Source organism: Mastigoproctus giganteus, chromosome 9 (assembly GCF_048544385.1).
Source record: "Mastigoproctus giganteus isolate SK-2022 chromosome 9, ASM4854438v1, whole genome shotgun sequence".
Lineage (NCBI taxonomy): Eukaryota > Metazoa > Arthropoda > Arachnida > Uropygi > Thelyphonidae > Mastigoproctus > Mastigoproctus giganteus.
In genome coordinates, this window is record NC_143583.1 from 63,624,656 (window position 1) to 63,644,550 (window position 19,895).

The window sequence follows — 19,895 nt, forward strand, 5'->3', positions numbered from 1 at the left end:
TAAGGAAGCAAACTTGAAGGTTATATAGCACCAGCCAAAAAAAAAAAAAAAAAAAACTACCCACTTCATCTGATCATCCTCTCTAATAATTTGTCTAATTCATCCTTAAATTTATTCATGCTACCAACCTTCACAAAACCAGATGGAGTTTATTCCATAGTCAATCACTCTCTGGCTGAAGGGGGCATAAATTGAAATTTGTGTTCTTTTATGTGTGTTATCAAAGCAAGGGTTAGGGTGCTGTCTGCATTTAATTTACTCAGTTGATTTTAAGCCTTAAACAGTTCAGGTGTCCTAACAGGTGACCAGTTTCCAAATGCTGAAATTTGCAGAACTGGTGTATTTTGTAATACCTTTTGCATCCTTTACTAATTCTTGTTCTTCTCTGCACCCATTCCAGTAGATCCACATCATTCCTAAAATGAGGCTTCCAGATCTGTATGCAATACTTAAGATGTGGGCTAACCATTGCCTTATACAATGGAATAGTCACATCCTTGTCCATGCTGGTAAAATTCCTGTATATCATTGATAGAGAATTTACTATGCTTTCTCAATGTCATTTGTCACTGTTGTCTTTATTCTTGCAGATTGGAGGGCTTTTTGACATACAGACTGCCCTGACCGTGGCACTAAGAGGCATTTGCAAGACAGCATTAGAAAAGTATTTGCTTTCCATTTGAGAGAAGGAGGGATAGGACTGCATTTTGGATTTTCCTTTGGCTGACCATTTCTAGTGAATTAGGGATGCTCTTAATCAATTTTGGATGGTAGATCATGCCTGTCAGCCATCACTGGTGGCTGGAATCACTTATACCATTGCCACCTCACTTGTTTGAAAATAGCAGATGGTGCTATAGGATGTTGCTGCTTGAACAGTAGGAAGTATTCCCATCCTTCATTTATTTATTTATTGCCATTTATTTTATGGTTTGAAAAATAAAAAATGAAAATAAAAATATTTTTTAATGGCACTGGAACTGTCTCATGTCCATAGAAGTGTGTTCATGAACCAATTTGCATGTTGTGCATGCTGAAAAACCTGGAATAACTAAGACAAATCATAAACCTTGAGATTGACTAACTGTAGCCTCAAATGAAGAGCATTTTAGAAATTCCTCTAATCATCAATGGTAATTGAACCCAGACCTTTCCAAACAAGTAGCAGAACATAATATGTTTTGCCAGCTAAGGTTAACAAAGACATACTGGGATGTTGAATCCTGCTTTTTTCTAATTTACTGGTTAGGGCTCTGTATCAGTTTAGTATATAGCTGAATAATTGAAAGCAAACAATTTTCATAAGAGACATTATTATTGTACATCTTATATTGTGAACTCCTTCACAACAAGTTTCCTTACTCTTACAGTGTATCACTTGAAAAGAAAGTAAAGTGTAACTTAGCTTTGAATAAGAAATATATATTGCAAAAATTTTCTCTGTAAGTACATCCCAAAAGGTGCAATGTTTATGAAGCTCCCTTGACTATCGTTGTTATGAGCACTAGTAATTTTGTATTAAAAAAAATAATAATAATAATTAAAAATAGTTTATAAATATAAAAAAATATACTTTTAAAATACTGATACTGATTGAAATAAAAAAAAAATTATTCTAATTATGTTATAAAAATGTAATTTTATTATTGTATAGGCAAAGAAAATCCATGCAGCATAAATAATGGTGGTTGTGCTCATTCCTGCCATCAGGCACCAAATGGAACTGTTGAATGTCTATGTAATACTTCTTATAAGGTAGTTAATGAAGGACGAATGTGTGTTCGTAAGTATCCCAGTATCTTTTTTTAAAGTATAACTGAATTATCCTGAATGTGGGACTTTAGAGGCATAACATAACATATCCATTGGAAGACAACCACTACTCTGAATGGTACATAAGATTATTAAAATAAAGGATAACCACACTGATAGACTAAAATTTAGATTCATTTATTTTGAAGTAAAATGCAACAAAAAATTGTAGAATAACGTATAATTTCAAGGGACAATGGCAAGCTTCATGTTTCAGGCTTTAAACTTTCTTGTAGAAAAAATAGGGCATTAGTTTGAAACATGCATTGCTGCTTATTATTATATTTTCAGCACAGTAAAGTCCTTAAGGCTAGGCTATAATATACAGCAAGTTTACTTCAGTAAATTATATATTATTATATTTTGCAACATTTTATTTCCAGATTAAACTAAATTTGGAAGTCATATACTACACAGAACAATAACTTTCAGTTGCAGGAGTAAATTAATATAAAAAAATGTAAACAAAGACAAGTTTTTGGCTGAATGTAGGATGTTTTATTTATATTCTGGCTGGTAGAAAATTCTGTAGGATATTATTAAATGTGGCTTTCAGAATTAATAATGTATATTAACAGTATATCTATTGGATCACCCACTGAGTGCAAATGTTTGTATACATTTTTCTAATTTTTTCTAAGTGAAATAATTTTGTTAGCATATTTATGTTTTTCAGTTTAAAATCAATCCATGATCAAAAAACTCTTTTAATGCACTGTTATATTAAAGAATAATTATCTGTATTGGTTTGTGAAAAAAGAAATTATATTTTTATTATGTATGCCTGCTGCTCAACTTACTGATAAAACAAATTACAATTATGATAATGAGAAATCCTTGACTCCATGTCAACAATAACAGAATTAGAATATGATGCTTTACATTCTTTTTTACCTCTTTTCCCTTCTTCTTTACCTTCTTTTTTACATCTTTTCCTTCTTTACATTTTTCTTTAAATATAAACTTTACATTGTTCATTTCAGATTACTTATTGACCCTCTCTCTCTCTCTCTCACTAACTGTAACTCCATTCAGTGTTACGTAGGCTTCTGTTGCAAGAAATTCCTGCAGATACTTCTATGGTCACAGATCTTCAGAAATGGAAACTTTCATTCCTCCATTGTCTTCTAAACCAGTCTGAACGTGTGCTTCAACTAGTCAACATCCCTATAGAAGCCTGCAGTAGTGTAAACTAGTCTACAATCAAATAAGAGAGGAGATCAGTAATAGTAATGGAGTATGTGATGCAAGAAAGCAAGTATATGAGCTTACGTAGCATCAGCCAAAAGAAAAAAAAACACCCAATTTCACACATTCATTCCCTCTAAAAGATTGTCCAGTTCCTCCTTGAATTTATTTAAGCTTTCACCTTCCACAACGACAGATGAAAGTTTGTTCCAGCAATTAACCACCCGCTGACTAAAGGCAAATTTCCACACATCTGTTCTACAACTGTCTTTCCTCGATTTGAATTTACGCCCCTTCAGGTTCATAATCTGAGCAAGCGGAAGAACCCCATCAGACTTCAGAGTGCTGAACCCATTCATGGCCATATACACCTCAATCAGATCACTGTGCAGATCCTGTTTGTTTGTTTGTTTGCTATTTGGTTTTTAGGAGCATTAGCAACTAAGGCCATATTGCTCATGGGATATGCGGTGGTCATTCCCTGACCTTTCCGCAACCTACGTATTTGGTGGTCATGGGCTCGAACCCCGGTCTAATCAAGAAGCGTGTGCTACGCACTGTTGCTTCTGCCCACCTGGCTACGGAGGCACCTCTGGACAGGTGCCTAGTCTTCAGCCGCTGCAGTTTATAGAACTTAAGCCTTCTCCCACTCAACCACCCTTTTATCCATTGTAGCCACTTACCCTTAATACCATTCTGCTCCAATTTGTACAGTAGTCTTCCATGCTGTTATGTTGTTGTTATTTGGTTTTTAGGAGCATTAGCAACTAAGGCCATATTGCCCCGGGGATATGCAGTGGTCATTCCCTGACCTTTCAGCATCCTCCATATTTGGTGGTCACAGGCTCGAACCCCGGTCTAATCAAGAAGCGTGTGCTACGCACTGCTGCTCCTGCCCACCCGGCTACAGAGGCGCCATCTTCCATGTGCAACAGTGTCAGAAGCATTCCTGAAATTCAAGTATATGATATCAAAATTATTTTTTTCATCCAATTCCTTTGTAACCACTTCATAGTAACCAATCAAATTTGTCAGACATGACTTTTCCTTAACAAATCCATGCTGTGTCTGAATTATTACTGCAGTCTTGTCTAGATGGTCCTGCATTGCATCTTTAACCAGTGACTCCATTATTTTCCCCAGAACGGAAGTTAAATTAACTGGTCTAGTCTGTAATTACTTGTGTCACCCTTCGATTCCCCCTTTGTGAATTGAGGATACATTTGCACATCTCCAGCCCATGGAGACTTCCCTTGAGTCCAAGGATGCTCTCATAATTATGGCTAAGGGTTTGCTTACTTCCTTTGCCACCTCCTTTAATATAACTGGATAGATCCCATCCACCACAGGTGCTTTTCTTATGTTTAAATTCAGCAATTTGTCCTCCACTTTGCTCTCAGTAATTACAAAATCATTAAGCACTGTGTTAGAGTTTGATAAACTTCCAAAATTTTCCTCCCTTTACAACTCCTCATGTGTGAATGTAGATGCAAACTACTCATTCAGATTATCATCTATCTGAGCTCAACAGTCAATCCATCGATAACAAGTGGACCAATCAGATTCATCCCCTTCCTTCTAGAGTTTATATAAGTAAAGAAGTCCTTGCTGTTTTTCTTAGCATCCTTTGCCAAAGATTTCTAGTAATCTGCCTTCGCTTGCATAATCTCCTTTGTGATTTGATTACAGACTAGCTTATATCTACTATAAGCTTCTGTGTCACCTGATAATTTATATGCATCCCATGCATTTTTCTTCTCTGCCACAAGTCTCATTAGTTCATCTGACATCCGTTTAGGCCTAAGCCTTGAACAGTATTTCTTAATTGGTACGAAAAGCCTAGTAGCTTCCACGATTAGTTTCTTGAATGCTTCCCACTTAGAATTTGCTGTTAGTAACATCATTAGTTGGTTTCTTTGTACAGAATTTAAAAACTGCCTGAGACCACAGTTGTCACCTTTGCGGAAGCAAAAACCCTTCCCTTTACCCCTAATGGTAATTATATTGGAGTCGGCTGACGAGGCTAGTAGGGGCCAGACGTGTTCAAAGCCGCTAAGTGGATTTTTCTTATTTATTGATTTGAAATTATTGTTTTTCTAAAACTTTTGATTTAAATTTAGTACTAAAGCATTATTTTGTGATTTTCTGATTAATTTGGTGTATTTATTCTTTACTCGGCCTTGCAATTGCATAAAAGTATCGGTAAGGGTATCCACGTGTTACAAGTCACAACTCCGCTGAACGAGAAGTTTTTTAGCTATATTTAGCCGCTTATTGAATATTTTTTACATCAAATTATTTTTTGTAAGTAGCTTATAGACCCAGTAAGGATCGTTACTTTATTCTGAATTGAGACAGCGAGATTTGAAAGTTAATTAATACTTAAGTGTCCATAGATTTACCGTTCGTAATTTCCCGCCCTTGTCTTTGTCATACAATCGTTATATATCGAACAGTTAGTTTAACTTCTGTTCCGGGTAAAATAATGGAGTCGCTGGTTAAAGATGCATTGCAGGATCATCTAGGCAAGACTCAAGACTGCAGCAATAATTCAGACACAGCATGGGTTTGTTAAGGGAAAGTCTTGTCTGACAAATTTGATAGGATATTATGATGTGGTTACAAAGAAACTGGATGCAAAAAACAATTTTGATATCATATATTTGGATTTCAGGAAAGCTTTTGACACTGTTGCGCATGGAAGACTATTGTACAAATTGGAGCAGAATGGTATTAAGGGTAAGTTGCTACAATGGATAAAAGGATGGTTAAGTGCGAGAAGACAGAGGGTGGTAATCAATGGGTGCTGCTCTTCTTGGACTAATGTTATTAGTGGAGTCCCACAGGGTTCGGTGTTAGGTCCACTGTTGTTTTGTATATTTATCAATGATATTGATGAAGGTATATCAGGCTTAATGTCGAAGTTTGCAGATGATACAAAGGTTGGCAGGGTTGTTAATGACAGTAATGGCAGTCTGCCACTGCAACAGGATCTAGATAATTTGGGCAGATGGGCTAAGAAGTGGCAACTGAAGTTTAACCTTGACAAATGCAGAGTACTGCATATGGGTAGAAATAACCCCAGAGAAACGTACCAACTGTGTGGTACTACACTTAAGGTGGTAGAAAATGAAAAAGACCTGGGAGTAATTGTGCGGTCAGATATGAAGTTCTCTGAGCAATGCAGACAGGCTGCCAGGGCAGGTCATGAGGTTTTGTCAATGATATATAGGAATTTTGCTAGCAGGGAAAAGGAGGTGATTATCCCTCTGTATAAGGCAATGGTCAGGCCACGCCTTGAGTACTGTGCACAGGTCTGGAGACCTCATTTTAGGAAGGATGTAGATTTACTTGAGCGGGTACAGAGAAGGGCAACAAGATTGGTGAGGGGAATGAAGGGATCCTCTTACCAAGAGAGGCTTAAGTTCTGCAAATTGCAGTGGCTGGAGACTAGGCACCTGCGCAGTGATCTGATTGAGGTATATAAGGCCTTGAATGGATTGAGCACGCTGAATTCTGATGGGATCCTTCCACTTGTTCAGATTACTAACCTAAGGGGGCATAAATTCAAATTAAGAAAAGACAGATGTAGAATAGATGTGCGGAAATTTGCCTTTATCCAGCGAGTGGTTAATTGCTGGAACAAACTTCCATCTGTCGTTGTGGAAGTTGATAGGTTGAATAAATTTAAGGAGGAACTGGACAGGCATTTGGAGGGAATGGTGTGATTTTTTTTGATTTTTTTTTTGGCTGATGCTGCATAAGCTCATACATTTGCTTTCTTGCATCACATGCCACTACTACTACTACCTAGATAGTGGGCGCCTCCGTAGCCAGGTGGGAAGGAGCAGCAGTGCGTAGCACACGCTTCTAGATTAGACCGGGGTTCGAGCCCGTCACCACCAAATACGGAGGATGGCGAAAGGTCAGGGAATGACCACCGCATATCCCGGAGCAATGTGGCCTTAGTTGCTAATGCTCCTAAAAAACCAAATAACAAATAACAAACCTAGATAGCGTTAGTATAGTATAGGTTATAATATTTTCAGTGATCGGTAAAATCTATTAAATTTTTGAACTTCGTCGGCATTTAAATTGTACTTTTAACTAAATACATATACCGACTTAGATTACAAATGTAACATAATTAATTAATACATAACTGATACGGAAGTTATATAAAGGGAACTCGGAGATAATTAATACTTGACACTAAAAATATATATATTCCGTTATAACTGTGTTGGGAGATAACTCAGGGTTATAAACTGAAATTGAAATTTTATTTAAATTAAAAGAAATCATGACTCAGACCAGAGCAGCAAAACAAAAGGCTCAAGCTAATGGAAGTGCTGTGGCTCAGAGGAGAACTGAGGGAGGCAGTTGCCTTCTGAATCACAGCCTTCTAAAATGCACAGCTTGCATGATGTTTGTGGAGCATTCAGGTACGGGACATGATATTGCCATGGGGGATGTCTTTGTGTGTGCGCCATGCAAGGAGTGTATCGAAATCAGGCAACAACTCAGCATTCTTATGGGCCTATATGAGAGCTTGAAGGACAGGGTGGATGCCCTCGAAGGAACTAAATTGAGGGGCCCATCAAGCTCTCAGCTGCCCACATCAGCGACAGAGCTTGCACTTGGTCATCGCGCAACACAGCGGCAACCCCCTAGGCAGAATGCGCTGGTCCCAAAGGAACTAGTAGTTGTTGGTGACTCTATTGTCAGAGAAACGGGGAACATGCTTTGTAAAAAGGATAGGTGGAACAGGACCAGGGTATGTCTGCCAGGGGCAAAGGTTTATGACGTTGTAGAGCAGATATCATCTTTTAAGGGCACAAAAGGTGATATAGTTGTACACGTTGGCACTAATGATATCAAGAGTAGGAGACCGGCAGAATTGCTTAACAAGTACAGGTCACTGTTGAAAAAAAGCAGTGAAATAGGGTTCAATTTGAAAGTGTCTGCAATTCTGCCCAGACACGATAGAAGGGAGTATATGATGAGAGCCTTGTCGATCAATTCGGCCCTGGAAAGAATGTGCAAGGCCCAAGGGGTAGAATTTTTTTCAGCCTCTACTGTACTTGTTAACAGGAGAGATTGCTTCTACAGGGATGGGATACACTTAAATAGAAAGGGTGCAAGAATATTTGCTGATGCTATCGAGGCAGTGTTAGGTGGGTCGGAAAACTGCTAGCTTGGGGGGAGACAAAGACGAATAGATCAACAGTAGCCACTGGCAGAGGTGAAAGAGATTCTTGCACTGCTTCTATTGGAATGAGCAGAAGCCTGAAAAACAAGATGCAGGATATTTCAGAGACTGCTGGGAGTCATTGCGGTACAAGTAAACACATGGGTTGTGTTAGGGTAGCTAAGAATAGAAATAGGTGCATGTATAGTTGCGTGTACACCAATGCTAGGAGTTTAGTAAATAAATTTGATGAATTTGAGGTATTGCTCAAAACATCAAAGGCAGATATTGTTGGGATATCAGAGACGTGGTGTCACACAGATATAAGGAATGCAGAACTGGAATTTGGGGAGTACAACGTCTACAGAAAGGATAGACTGGATAGGAAGGGAGGAGGGGTTATGCTATTAGTTAAGAAATACATAAAATCCAAGGAAGTGAAGCCAGTCGACATTGCTGGACAGTGCACTGTCGAGTCAGTTTGGTGTGACATAAGCATTGGGAGATCAAAATTGAAAGTAGGAATGTGCTATAGGCCTAATGACTCTGATGACTATAATAAGAAACTGTACAGGGAAATAGAGTGGGCCAGTAAATCAGAGAGTCTTATAATGGGAGATTTTAATTTCCCAGATACTGACTGGAATTTGGGGGCTGGTCACTCACACACTAGCAAGGCTTTTGTGGATTTATTGGATGATTGTTTTCTACATCAGCATGTTAGGGAGGCAACTAGAGGGAGGAATACTCTTGATTTGATTATCAGCAGTGATTCTTCATGCATTAAGAATCTGCAGATAAATGAACCACTAGGTGGCAGTGATCACAGTGTGCTGAAGTGGGATTTACTCAAAGAGGTAACTACCATTAGGGGTAAAGGGAAGGGTTATTTCTTTCGTAAAGGCGACTACGATGGACTGAGACAGTATTTAAATTCTATACAGTGGGATCAACTGATGATGTTACTAACAGCAAATGCAAAATGGGAAGCATTCAAAGAACTTATCTTGGAAGCTACTAGGCTTTACATACCAACCAAGAAATATTGTTCAAGGTTTAGGCCTAAATGGATGTCAGATGAACTGATGAGGCATATGGCAGAGAAGAAACATGCATGGGATACATACAAATTAACACATGACACAGAAGCCTATGATAGATACAAGTTGATCTGTAACCAAGTCACAAAGGAAGTTAGGCAGGCGAAGGCAGATTACGAGAAATCTTTGGCAAGGGATGCAAAGAAAAACAGCAAAGAGTTCTTTACTTATGTAAACTCTAGAAGGAAGGGGATGAATCAGATTGGACCACTTGATATTGATGGGTCAACTGTTGATGATGATTCATAACAAACTAAATGAATATTTTGCATCGACATTCACACATGAGGAGTTATTTAGCGAGGGGATAGCCAGAGGTGTATTCAACTCTAGCAGTAATCTAGCGAATCTTGTAATAACTGAGAGTAAAGTGGAGTAGAAATTGTTGAAGATAAACACAAGAAAGGCACCCGGGGTGGATGGGATCTATCCAGTTATATTAAAGGAGGCAGCAGAGGAAGTAAGCAAACCCTTAGCCATAATTATGAGAGCTTCCTTGGACTCTGAGGAGATACCCACAGACTGGAGATGTGCAAATGTGACCCCAATTCACAAAGGAGGATCAAAGGCTGACACAAGTAATTATAGACCTGAGAGTTTAACTTCTGTTCCAGGAAAATTAATGGTGGCACTAGTTAAAGAAGCACTGCAGGATCATTTAGACAAGACTTCAGTTTTGGCTCGGACACAGCATGGTTTTGTTAAGGGGAAGTCTTGCGTGACCAATTTGATTGGATACTATGATGCAGTCACAAAGGAACTGGATGCAGGGAATAACTTTGATATTATATACTTGGATCTTAGAAAGGCTTTTGATACTGTTGCACATGGAAGACTGCTGCACAAATTGGAGCAGTGTGACATTGGAGGCAAATTGCTGCTGTGGATAAAGGGGTGGCTGAGGGGGAGAAGACAGAGAGTGGTAATCAGTGGACACTGCTCGTCGTGGACTAATATTATTAGTGGAGACCCTCAGGGCTCAGTGTTGGGTCCATTATTGTTTTCTGTATTCATAAATGATATTGATGATGGTATATCAAGCTTAATGTCAAAGTTTGCAGACGATACAAAGGTAGTCAGGGTTGTCAAGGACACTACTGACACTATGCTGCTGCAACAGGATCTGGAAAGGTTGAGCAGTTGGGCTGAGAGGTGGCAAATGAAGTTTAACATTGACAAATGTAAAGTACTACACATGGGAAACAGCAACCCCAGAGCAACGTATCAACTCTGTGGTACTACACTGACAGTGGTAGAGAATGAAAGGGACCTGGGGGTGGTTGTGCAGGCAGATATGAAGTTCTCTGAGCAGTGTAGACGGGCTTCAAGAGTAGCTCATGGTGTATTGTCAATGATATATAGGAATTTTTCTAGCAGGGATAAGGAGGTGATTATTCTCTTGTATAAGGCAATGGTCAGGCCACACCTAGAGTACTGTATACAGGTCTGGAGGCCTCATTTCAAGAAGGATGTAGAGCTGCTGGAACGAGTACAGAGAAGGGCAACAAGATTAGTGAATGGAACAAAGGGGTGCTCTTACGAAGAAAGGCTTAAGTTTTGCAAATTACAGTGTCTGGAGACTAGGCACCAGCGAGGTGATCTGATAGAGGTGTATAAGGCGTTGAATGGTTTGAGCATGCTCAATGCTGATGGCATTTTTCCTCTCGCTCAGAATAATCACCTGAGAGGGCATAAATTCAAATTGAGGAAAGACAGATGTAGGATAGACATGCGGAAATTTGCCTTTAGCCAGCATGTGGTTGGTTGGTGGAACAGACTTCCATCCCTTGTCGTGGAAGTTGATAGCCTAAATAAGTTTAAGGCTCAGCTGGACAGGTATTTTGAACGAACAGAGGGGTGAAGTGGAAGTGGTTTCTTTTTTTTTTTTATTTATTTATTTTTTTATTTTATTTTTTTTTTTAGCTGATGCTGCATAAGCTTGCTTTCTTGCATCAAATGCCTCTACTAATGCTAATGCTAATGCTAATATTTATTAGTAAATCCCATATCAATACACAATGATCACTGCCACCTTGTTGTTCCTTTTTCTGCAAATTCCTAATGCATGAATAATCGCTGCTGATAACCACATCAAGAGTATTACACTCTCTGATTGCTCTCAAACATGCTGCTGCAGAAAACAATAATCGAATAAATCCACAAAAGTCTTGCTGATGGGTGAGTGACTAACCCACAAGTTCTAGTCAATATCTGGGAAGATAAAATACCCCTTTACAAAAGGTTATGTTAACTGGATGCACTTCCCTTAGATTTTATGTTTTTCTTAATTAACAGCATTACCCCTCCTCCCTTCCTATCTTGTCTGTCCTTTCTGTACACATTGTACTCCCCAAATTCCAATTCTGCACTGCTTATATCTCTGTGATGCCATGTATATGATATCCCAACAATATCTGCCTTTGATCTCTTGACCAGCACTTCAAATTCATAAAATGTATTTACTATACTTCTAGCATTGGTGTACATGCAAGTATGCATGCACCTATTCTTGGTTACACTAACACAGCCCACGTATTTATTTGTTTAATGACGACTCCCACCAGTCCCTATACTCCCCCAGCACCCCACCCTCCAGGCCAGGGTGCTGGGGGGGTTAGACAAGTTAAGACAGATTACAAGAAGTCTCAGGCAAAGAATGCAAAGAAAGTGACAAAGACTTTACTTATAGAAACACTGAAAGGAAGATTATGAATCATGCCAATCTGCTAGATATTAATGATTTAACTGTTGATGATCCTGCTGAGGTTACTGACAAAATGAGTAGACATTTTGCATCTATGTTTACATATGAGGAATTTTTTTTTTTTTAACAATGGGACACCAGAAATGAATAAAATTCTAATAGGAAGCTTAATTATTTTGTGTTAACTAGAAGGAAAGGGGAAGTGAAATTATTGAAGCTAAATATAAATAAGGCACCTTGAGTGCATGAGATCTATCCAATTGTATTGAAGAGCAGTAGCAAAAGAGATAAGAAAACCTTTAGCCACAATTATATATAATATATATAGCATCCTTGGATTTGGGGACATCTCTGTGGATTAGAGATTGTGCAAATGTCTTTCCCAGTTGACAAAGAAGAGAATATAAAAGTCTGAAATGAGTAATTACAGACCTATAAGCTTGATATACATTCCAGGGAAAGTAGTGGAGTCACTGGTGAAAAAAGTAATGCAAGACCAATTAGACAAGAATTTGAAAGTGTCTGCAATCCTGCCACACATGATAGGTGGGAGTATATGATGAGAGCTTTGTCAGTCAATTCAGCCCTGGAGAGATTGTGCAGGGCTCATGAAGTAGAATTTTTCTCAGCATGGTCTGTGCTTGTTAACAGGAGAGACTGCTTCTACAGGAATGGTATACACTTAAATAGAAAGGGTGCAAGAATATTTGTTGATGCTATTGAGGCAATGTTAGGTGGGTCGGAAAACTGCTAGTTTGGGGGGGGGGGGATTCACAGACTAAAATATTTTAACAGTGGCCGCAGGCAGGGGCGAAAGTGATTCTTGCACTGTTTCTATTAGAATGAGCAGTAGCTTGGAAAGCAAGGTGCTGGGGATTGCCAAGGCAGCTGGGAGTCATTGTGGAACTAGTAAATACATGGGTTGTGTTAGGGTAACTAAGAGTAAGAACAGGTGCATGTATACTTGCATGTACACCAATGCTAGGAGTATAGTAAACAAATTTGATGAATTTGAAGTGCTGGTTAAGATATCCAAGACAGATATTGTCAGGATATCAGAGACTTGGTGCCAATCAGATATAAGGGATGTAGAATAGGAATTTGGGGAGTACAATGTGTACAGAAAGGATAGACAAGATAGGAAGGGAGGAGGGGTTATGCTATTAGTTAAGAAACACATAAAATCAAAGGAAGTGCATTCAGTTGACATAGATGGACAGTGCAATGTTGAGTCAGTTTGGTGTGACATAAGCACTGGGAAAGCAAAAATGAGAGTAGGAGTTTGTTATAGGCCTAATGACTCTGATGAGTACAATAAACAATTATACAGAGAAATAGAGTGGGCCAATAAATCAGAATGTCTTATAATGTGGAATTTTAACTTCCCATATATAGACTGGAACTTGTGGGTTGGTCACTTGCACATTAGCATGGCTTTTGTGGATTTATTGGATGATTGTTTTCTACAGCAGCATGTTAGAGACTGAACAAGAGTGAGTAACACTCTTGATCTGATTACCAAAAGTGATTATTCATACAATAAGAATTTACAGATAAAGGAACCACTAGGTAGCAGTGATCACAGTGTACTGATGTGGGATTTACTTAAAGATGTAACTACCATCAGAGATAAAGGGTAGGGTTTTTGCTTTCATAAAGGCACCTACAGTGGTCTCAGAGATTTTTTAGGTTCTATACAGTGGAACAAACTGATGATGTTACGAACAGCAAATTCTAAATGGGAAGCATTCAAGGAAGTAATCTTCAAAGCTACTAGGCTTTTGTTCTAACTAAGAAATACTGCTCTAGGTTCAGGCCCAAATGGATGTCAGATGAACTAATGAGACTCGTGGCAGAGAATAAAAATGCATGAGATGTACATAAATTGTCAGGTGGCACAGAATCTCATATAGCTGCTGAACTAAATGAGTATTTTGTATCTACATTCACACATGAGGAGTTATTCAAGGAGGAGAGGGCCAGATGTTTATCAAACTCAAACAGGGAATTAAATGATTTTGTAATAACTGAGAGCAAAATGGAGGAGAAATTATTGAAGTTAAACATAAGAAAGGCACCTGGTTTAGATGGGATCTATCCAGTTATATTAAAGGAGGCAGCAAAGGAAATATGCAAACCCTTAGCCATAGTTATGAGAACAACCTTGGACTTGGGGGAAGACTCCACGGACCGCAATGCGCAAATTTATCTCCATTTCACAAAGGGTGACACAAGTAATTACAGACCTGTTAGATTGACTTCTTTTCCAGAGAAAATAATGGAGTCACTGGTTAAAGAAGCACTGCAGGATCATTTAGACCAAGACTGCAGCAATAATTCAGACACAGCATGGGTTTGTCAAGGGGAAGTCTTGTCTAACGAATTTGATTGGATACTATGATGTGGTCACAAAGGAACTGTAAGCAAAAAATAATTTGATATCATATACAGTCAGTCCTTGTATAGCACGATAGTTGTGTTCCTAGAAACCCTTGTGCAATGTAAAATCGTGCAATGTAAACAACAGACCCTATGGGAAAAATAGGGTTAGGTGCTGACCACCCAAGATTGAACACATATTTGTAACCAAAACATTACCAAAACATTATCGAAGTTTGCAGATGATACAAAGGTTGGCAGGGTTGTTAATGACAGTAATGGCAGTGTGCTACTGCAACAGGATCTAGATAATTTGGGCAGATGGGCTAAGAAGTGGCAACTGAAGTTTAACCTTGAGAAATGCAAAGTACTGCATATGGGTAGAAGTAACCCCAGAGAAACGTACCAACTGTGTGGTACTACACTTAAGGTGGTAGAAAATGAAAAAGACCTGGGAGTAATTGTGCAGGCAGATATGAAGTTCTCTGAGCAGTGCAGACAGGCTGCCAGGGCAGGTCATGGGGTTTTGTCAATGATATATAGGAATTTTGCTAGCAGGGAAAAGGAGGTGATTATCCCTCTGTATAAGGCAATGGTCAGGCCACACCTTGAGTACTGCGTACAGGTCTGGAGGCCTCATTTTAGGAAGGATGTAGATTTGCTTGAGCGTGTACAGAGAAGGGCAACAAGATTGGTGAGGGGAATGAAGGGATCCTCTTATCAAGGGATCCTCGTAAATTCTGCAAATTGCAGTGGCTGGAGACTAGGCACCTGCGCGGTGATCTGATTGAGGTGTATAAGGCCTTGAATGGGTTGAGCACGCTGAATTCTGATGGGATCCTTCCACTTGTTCAGATTACGAACCTAAGGGGACATAAATTCAAATTAAGAAAAGACAGATGTAGAATAGATGTGCGGAAATTTGCCTTTAGCCAGCTGGTGGTTAATTGCTGGAACAAACTTCCATCTGTCGTTGTGGAAGTTGATAGGCTGAATAAATTTAAGGAGGAACTGGACAGGCATTTGGAGGGAATGGTGTGATTTTTTTTTTTTTTTTTTTTGGCTGATGCTGCATAAGCTCATACATTTGCTTTCTTGCATCACATGCCACTACTACTACTACAATAAATTATCGTAATAAAATACGTAAGTATTTTATTATGACTAGTACATAATAAAATATTGCTAATGCTTTTGCTTCTATCTTAAGCAAACTTGTTTTTTGTTTGATTTTCTATCCAAACAGATGACAGCTGTTCCATCTCTTCCAATTCTTTGTCTTAATCTAATGGAATTTTAATTACACTTTGAGTTGTTCCTGCTATGAAAGTTGTTTTTATTTTCTCTACATTCTTTGTAATTCTCGGCATTGCCTCATTTAGACCTGTAGCACTTGCAATATCAGATGGTCTTTCATTTCGCTCAAAGCGTTTCACAATTTCATATTTTTTCTCTATCGACAGAGGTGGATTGGCCATAAGCCTTACCGGGGAAACACCGGTGGGCTAGAGGCCGATGTGATTTTGGCCATAAACGCTAGTGTGAGGCCACTACAAATTTTCCCGGGTAAGAATTTTTGACCCAGTCTGCCTCTGTTTATCAATATTGCTTTTCTTTTTCTCTCTGAATCTGTATTGTATTCACCAGGATGCTTCCTTTTCACACCTTTTAAGTATTTTACTCATTTTTAGGGAATAAAGCACAATTACAAAATGAGGAGGCACGCTTGATACTCTTAAACAAAGCTACGCGTGTGTAGCAACTGAATAAACAACACCATAAAGGCAGAGACACACTATGAACACCTCACTAGCTCACATTTTACTAAACCACATTTCTGGGGGTTACTACCATAAAACAATAAAAACAATTTCCAGTTGTGTTTCTGCTAGTGGAATCTGTTATAAACTGGTAATAAACTCGATCTAATTACATTTGCAATAATACCGATAGCCGGAATTGTGTGGGTTTTTACGTTATTATGATGAAATGTGTTTCTCCTTCACTAATATAAAAATCTAGTTTTGACAGAGGTGAGAGTAGAGGTGGGCAAAAGTTGCAGCCAATTGCTGAGACCAGAATTCTCAACTACCATTTGGACAAGAAACAAGTTTTCTACTCTTAGCCTGTTCAAAATCTAATTTGGACTGATTAATAACCGCTTTACAATTGTTGTGAGCTTTGATGTAGGCAGAAAATTAACCTTGACATTTGTATGCAAACCAATTGCGATATGCAACATTCGTATCTTGAACAGCCTTAGCACATTTATTTGAAAATCAAGGTTTAAATAAAGTATGTGATTTAGGGTAGTGGAGAATGAAAAATACCTGGGGCAATTGAGCATTAAGATTTGAAATTCTCTGCACAGCGCAGATGGGATGCTAGGACAGCTCATGGGATTTTGTCAATATACAAGAATTTTTCCAGTAGGGATAAGGAGGTGATTATCCTGTTGATAAGGGAATGATTAAGCCACATCTTGAGTACTGCATGCAGGTCTGGAAGCCTGATTTAGGAAGGATGTTGATCTTTTTGAACAGATGCAGAGAAGGGTAACGATTAGTGAGAGGGAATAGAAGTGTGCTCTTTTCAAAAATGGCTTTAGTCTGCAAATTTTAGCATCTGAATACTTGGCACATGTGAAGTAATCTGACTGAGATGTTTAAGACTTTGAATGGATTGAGTGAGCTAAATGCTGAGGACATTCTTCTTGCTCAGGCAAACTACATGAAGGGATAAAGGAAGGATAGTTGTGTAAAAATTTTCCTTCAGACAGTAGCCAATTGATTGTTGAACAAATTTCCAACTGATGTTGTGGAAATGGTTTTGTGTTCGAATAAATTCAAGGAAGAACTGGAAAATTGGTGGGGGGGGGGGGGGGTTGGACAGTTGATGTGAGGTTTTTTTTTTTTTTTTTTTTGGCTGATGCTGAATAAGCTTTCTTGCTTGCATTATTTGCTAATATTAATTCTAATTCCTTCACAGTCTTAGGAACATTCCTGTATACATTAAATGGAGAACTGATTCCACTTAAGACAAGATCATATTGTGAAACTGGGTAAAAAATAGAAACATTATGAGGTACATTATGTTGAATTTTATGATAACAATGGAGATGTCAATTTCAATAAATTCTTTATTTCTCCCATTGACTGGATGGAAGTGATAAGATCTATTATGTTTGCAATGAGCATTGCCAGATACATGTGTCAAAAAAGGTGACAAATTAAAGCTGGTTAATTACATTATTAAATTATTTTGTTATATGTTTTTGAAACTACAAGTGATTGCAATCTGTTTTGCAATAGGTATGGGATTAATAACTGATTTTTTTTTTTTTATTTTTAATTACTTCATAATCATTCTGTGTTACTATTTGCATGGAAAATTTGGCTAAGGTAAAGAAAGCCAACACGAGAATGATACGTCAGATAACTTACGCAGAAAATTACTTTCCCGACACCGGACTCTAGCGCTGCTCGCTCGGTAAACAGGCGGTGGCTGTTATCGGTCTGGAGCCGAAATCGAGAAGGATATATTGATTGAGAAGTTGGCGTGGCAAACGATGAAATGATTAGTGGTGGACGCGACAGACAACAAGCTACTGTGTAGTCATTGGTTGGCATTATAATGTGTATTTATGAGTAAAGAACGGTGCATAATAGTTTTGTGATGAACAGTAAACAGATAATAGTAGCGATGAACTTTTAAAGATGGAAGAAATTTGTAAGGAAAATAAAGCATTGGTTGATTTTTTGATGAAAACTAAATTAATAAAAGTTTCGTTCTGTTCATTTTTACGTTCTTCATTATGTTTTTTTTTTTATCATTATTAAAAACAGATTTTTGGAGTTCATGAGTGTTTTTACTATATTGTTGATTTAGGTTTGGTTACGAAAAAAGGAAAAGGTTTCTCTATTTTTCATTATATTTTGTAACCTGACCTTAAATGGTAGGTTAGGAAATAATAGAAAAGGTTTCTTTATATTTCATGACCTAATCTTAAACGTTAGGTTAGGAAATAATAGGAAAAGAAAGAAAGATTCTTTATATATATATATAAATATATATATAGCGAATAGCTATTGAGGTGTTGGTTGACGTTATGATGCATGTGTATAAGAACGAGTGTCTTAAAAAATAAAAGTACAGTAATAAAAAATTAATATTTTGTTAATAAACAATTTCTGAGCTAGTCCACCCATGATTCTAAAAAAAAAAAAAGGTTAGGTTACCCCCTCCATTTTGGAAGGGATTCAAGCTGCCTTGGGATTCAAGTGGAAGTAACCTGACCTTTTTTCACCGTTATGGAAAGCGGCGATTAGGGCAAGTTACCATTAGTGCTTCTGAGTTATAGTATACTAAACCAATGTTATCGTGTGTTGTATTCATGCACCAATCAGCACATTGTTTGCCATGCCAACCTGTCAATCAGTATATCGTTCTCGACTTTGCTCCAGACCGATAACACCTACTGTCTGTTTACCAAGTGAGCAGCTCCAGAGTGTCCTATTGGGAAACTAATTTTCTGCATAAGTTATCCAATGTTTCTCGTCATTCTCGTGTTGGCTTTCTTTACCTTCGCCATAATTTCAGTATTCTAGTCAATGTAAATATAAAAAAATAATGTGGCCCCAAGTAGTAAAAATTTTGGTAAAAATAGTTTCCAGAAAATTGATAAATAAGATGATGACCTACCAGAATTCCACTCTAGGGTCAATATGGTTCTCATGATTAATTATTTTTCTCTCAAGTGGCCAACCTATAACAAGGAATCAGTTCCCATAGAGTACAGTTGCATCATGGAGTCGGTTAAATAATAGCAGAAGTGGGAGTTCCATTACAGATAGTAAATTAATTCATGGTTTAACTTAATCATGAAGTATTCAGTTTCATCATATGTCTGGTTACAATGTATTAGTATTGGCACCCCAAAAACACTTCCCTCATCACCTGTCTATCCCTTTGATAATTTGTCTAATTTTTTCATTAACTTTATTCATACTACTCACTCCCACAACAGCAGAAGAAAATTTTTTCCATCAATAAACTACAGGATGGCTGAAACCGAATTTCTGTACATCTATCCTAAAACCATCTTTCCTCAGTTTAAATTTATGATCCCTATTTGTGTAGTCTCAATAAGAGTAAGGGTGCTAACAACATTTAGCTTAACCAATCCATTCAAAGCCTTAAACCCCTCAATTAGATTTCCATGCAGTTGCTTAGTTTCCAGATGCTATAATTTGCAGAACTGAAATTCTTTCTTAGTGAAAGTATCCTTTTGTTCCCCTTGCTAAACTTTTTACTCTTTCTTCTCATACAGTTCCACATTCTTCCTAAAATGAAGCTTTCAGACCTGTAGGCAGTACCCAAGATATGACCTAATCATTGCCCTGTACAGTGGAATATTTTCCTTCTTATCCCTAATGAGAAATTTTCTGTATATCATTGACAAAATATCATAAGCCACATTACCAGCCCATCTGCAATGCTCAACGAACATCATGTCTGACTG

At 38.0% G+C, this 19,895-nt stretch overlaps 1 protein-coding gene across 1 annotated transcript in view; it reads left to right on the plus strand.

Annotated features, from left to right (window-relative positions):
* mgl (low-density lipoprotein receptor-related protein megalin) overlaps nucleotides 1–19,895 on the plus strand; it is a 1,043,262-nt gene that overhangs the window by 650,661 nt on the left and 372,706 nt on the right. Inside the window, exon 48 of the mRNA XM_090381453.1 lies at nucleotides 1,655–1,783. Within this exon, the coding sequence (XP_090237579.1) occupies nucleotides 1,655–1,783 (129 nt within the window). The remainder of the gene's footprint in view (nucleotides 1–1,654; nucleotides 1,784–19,895) is intronic.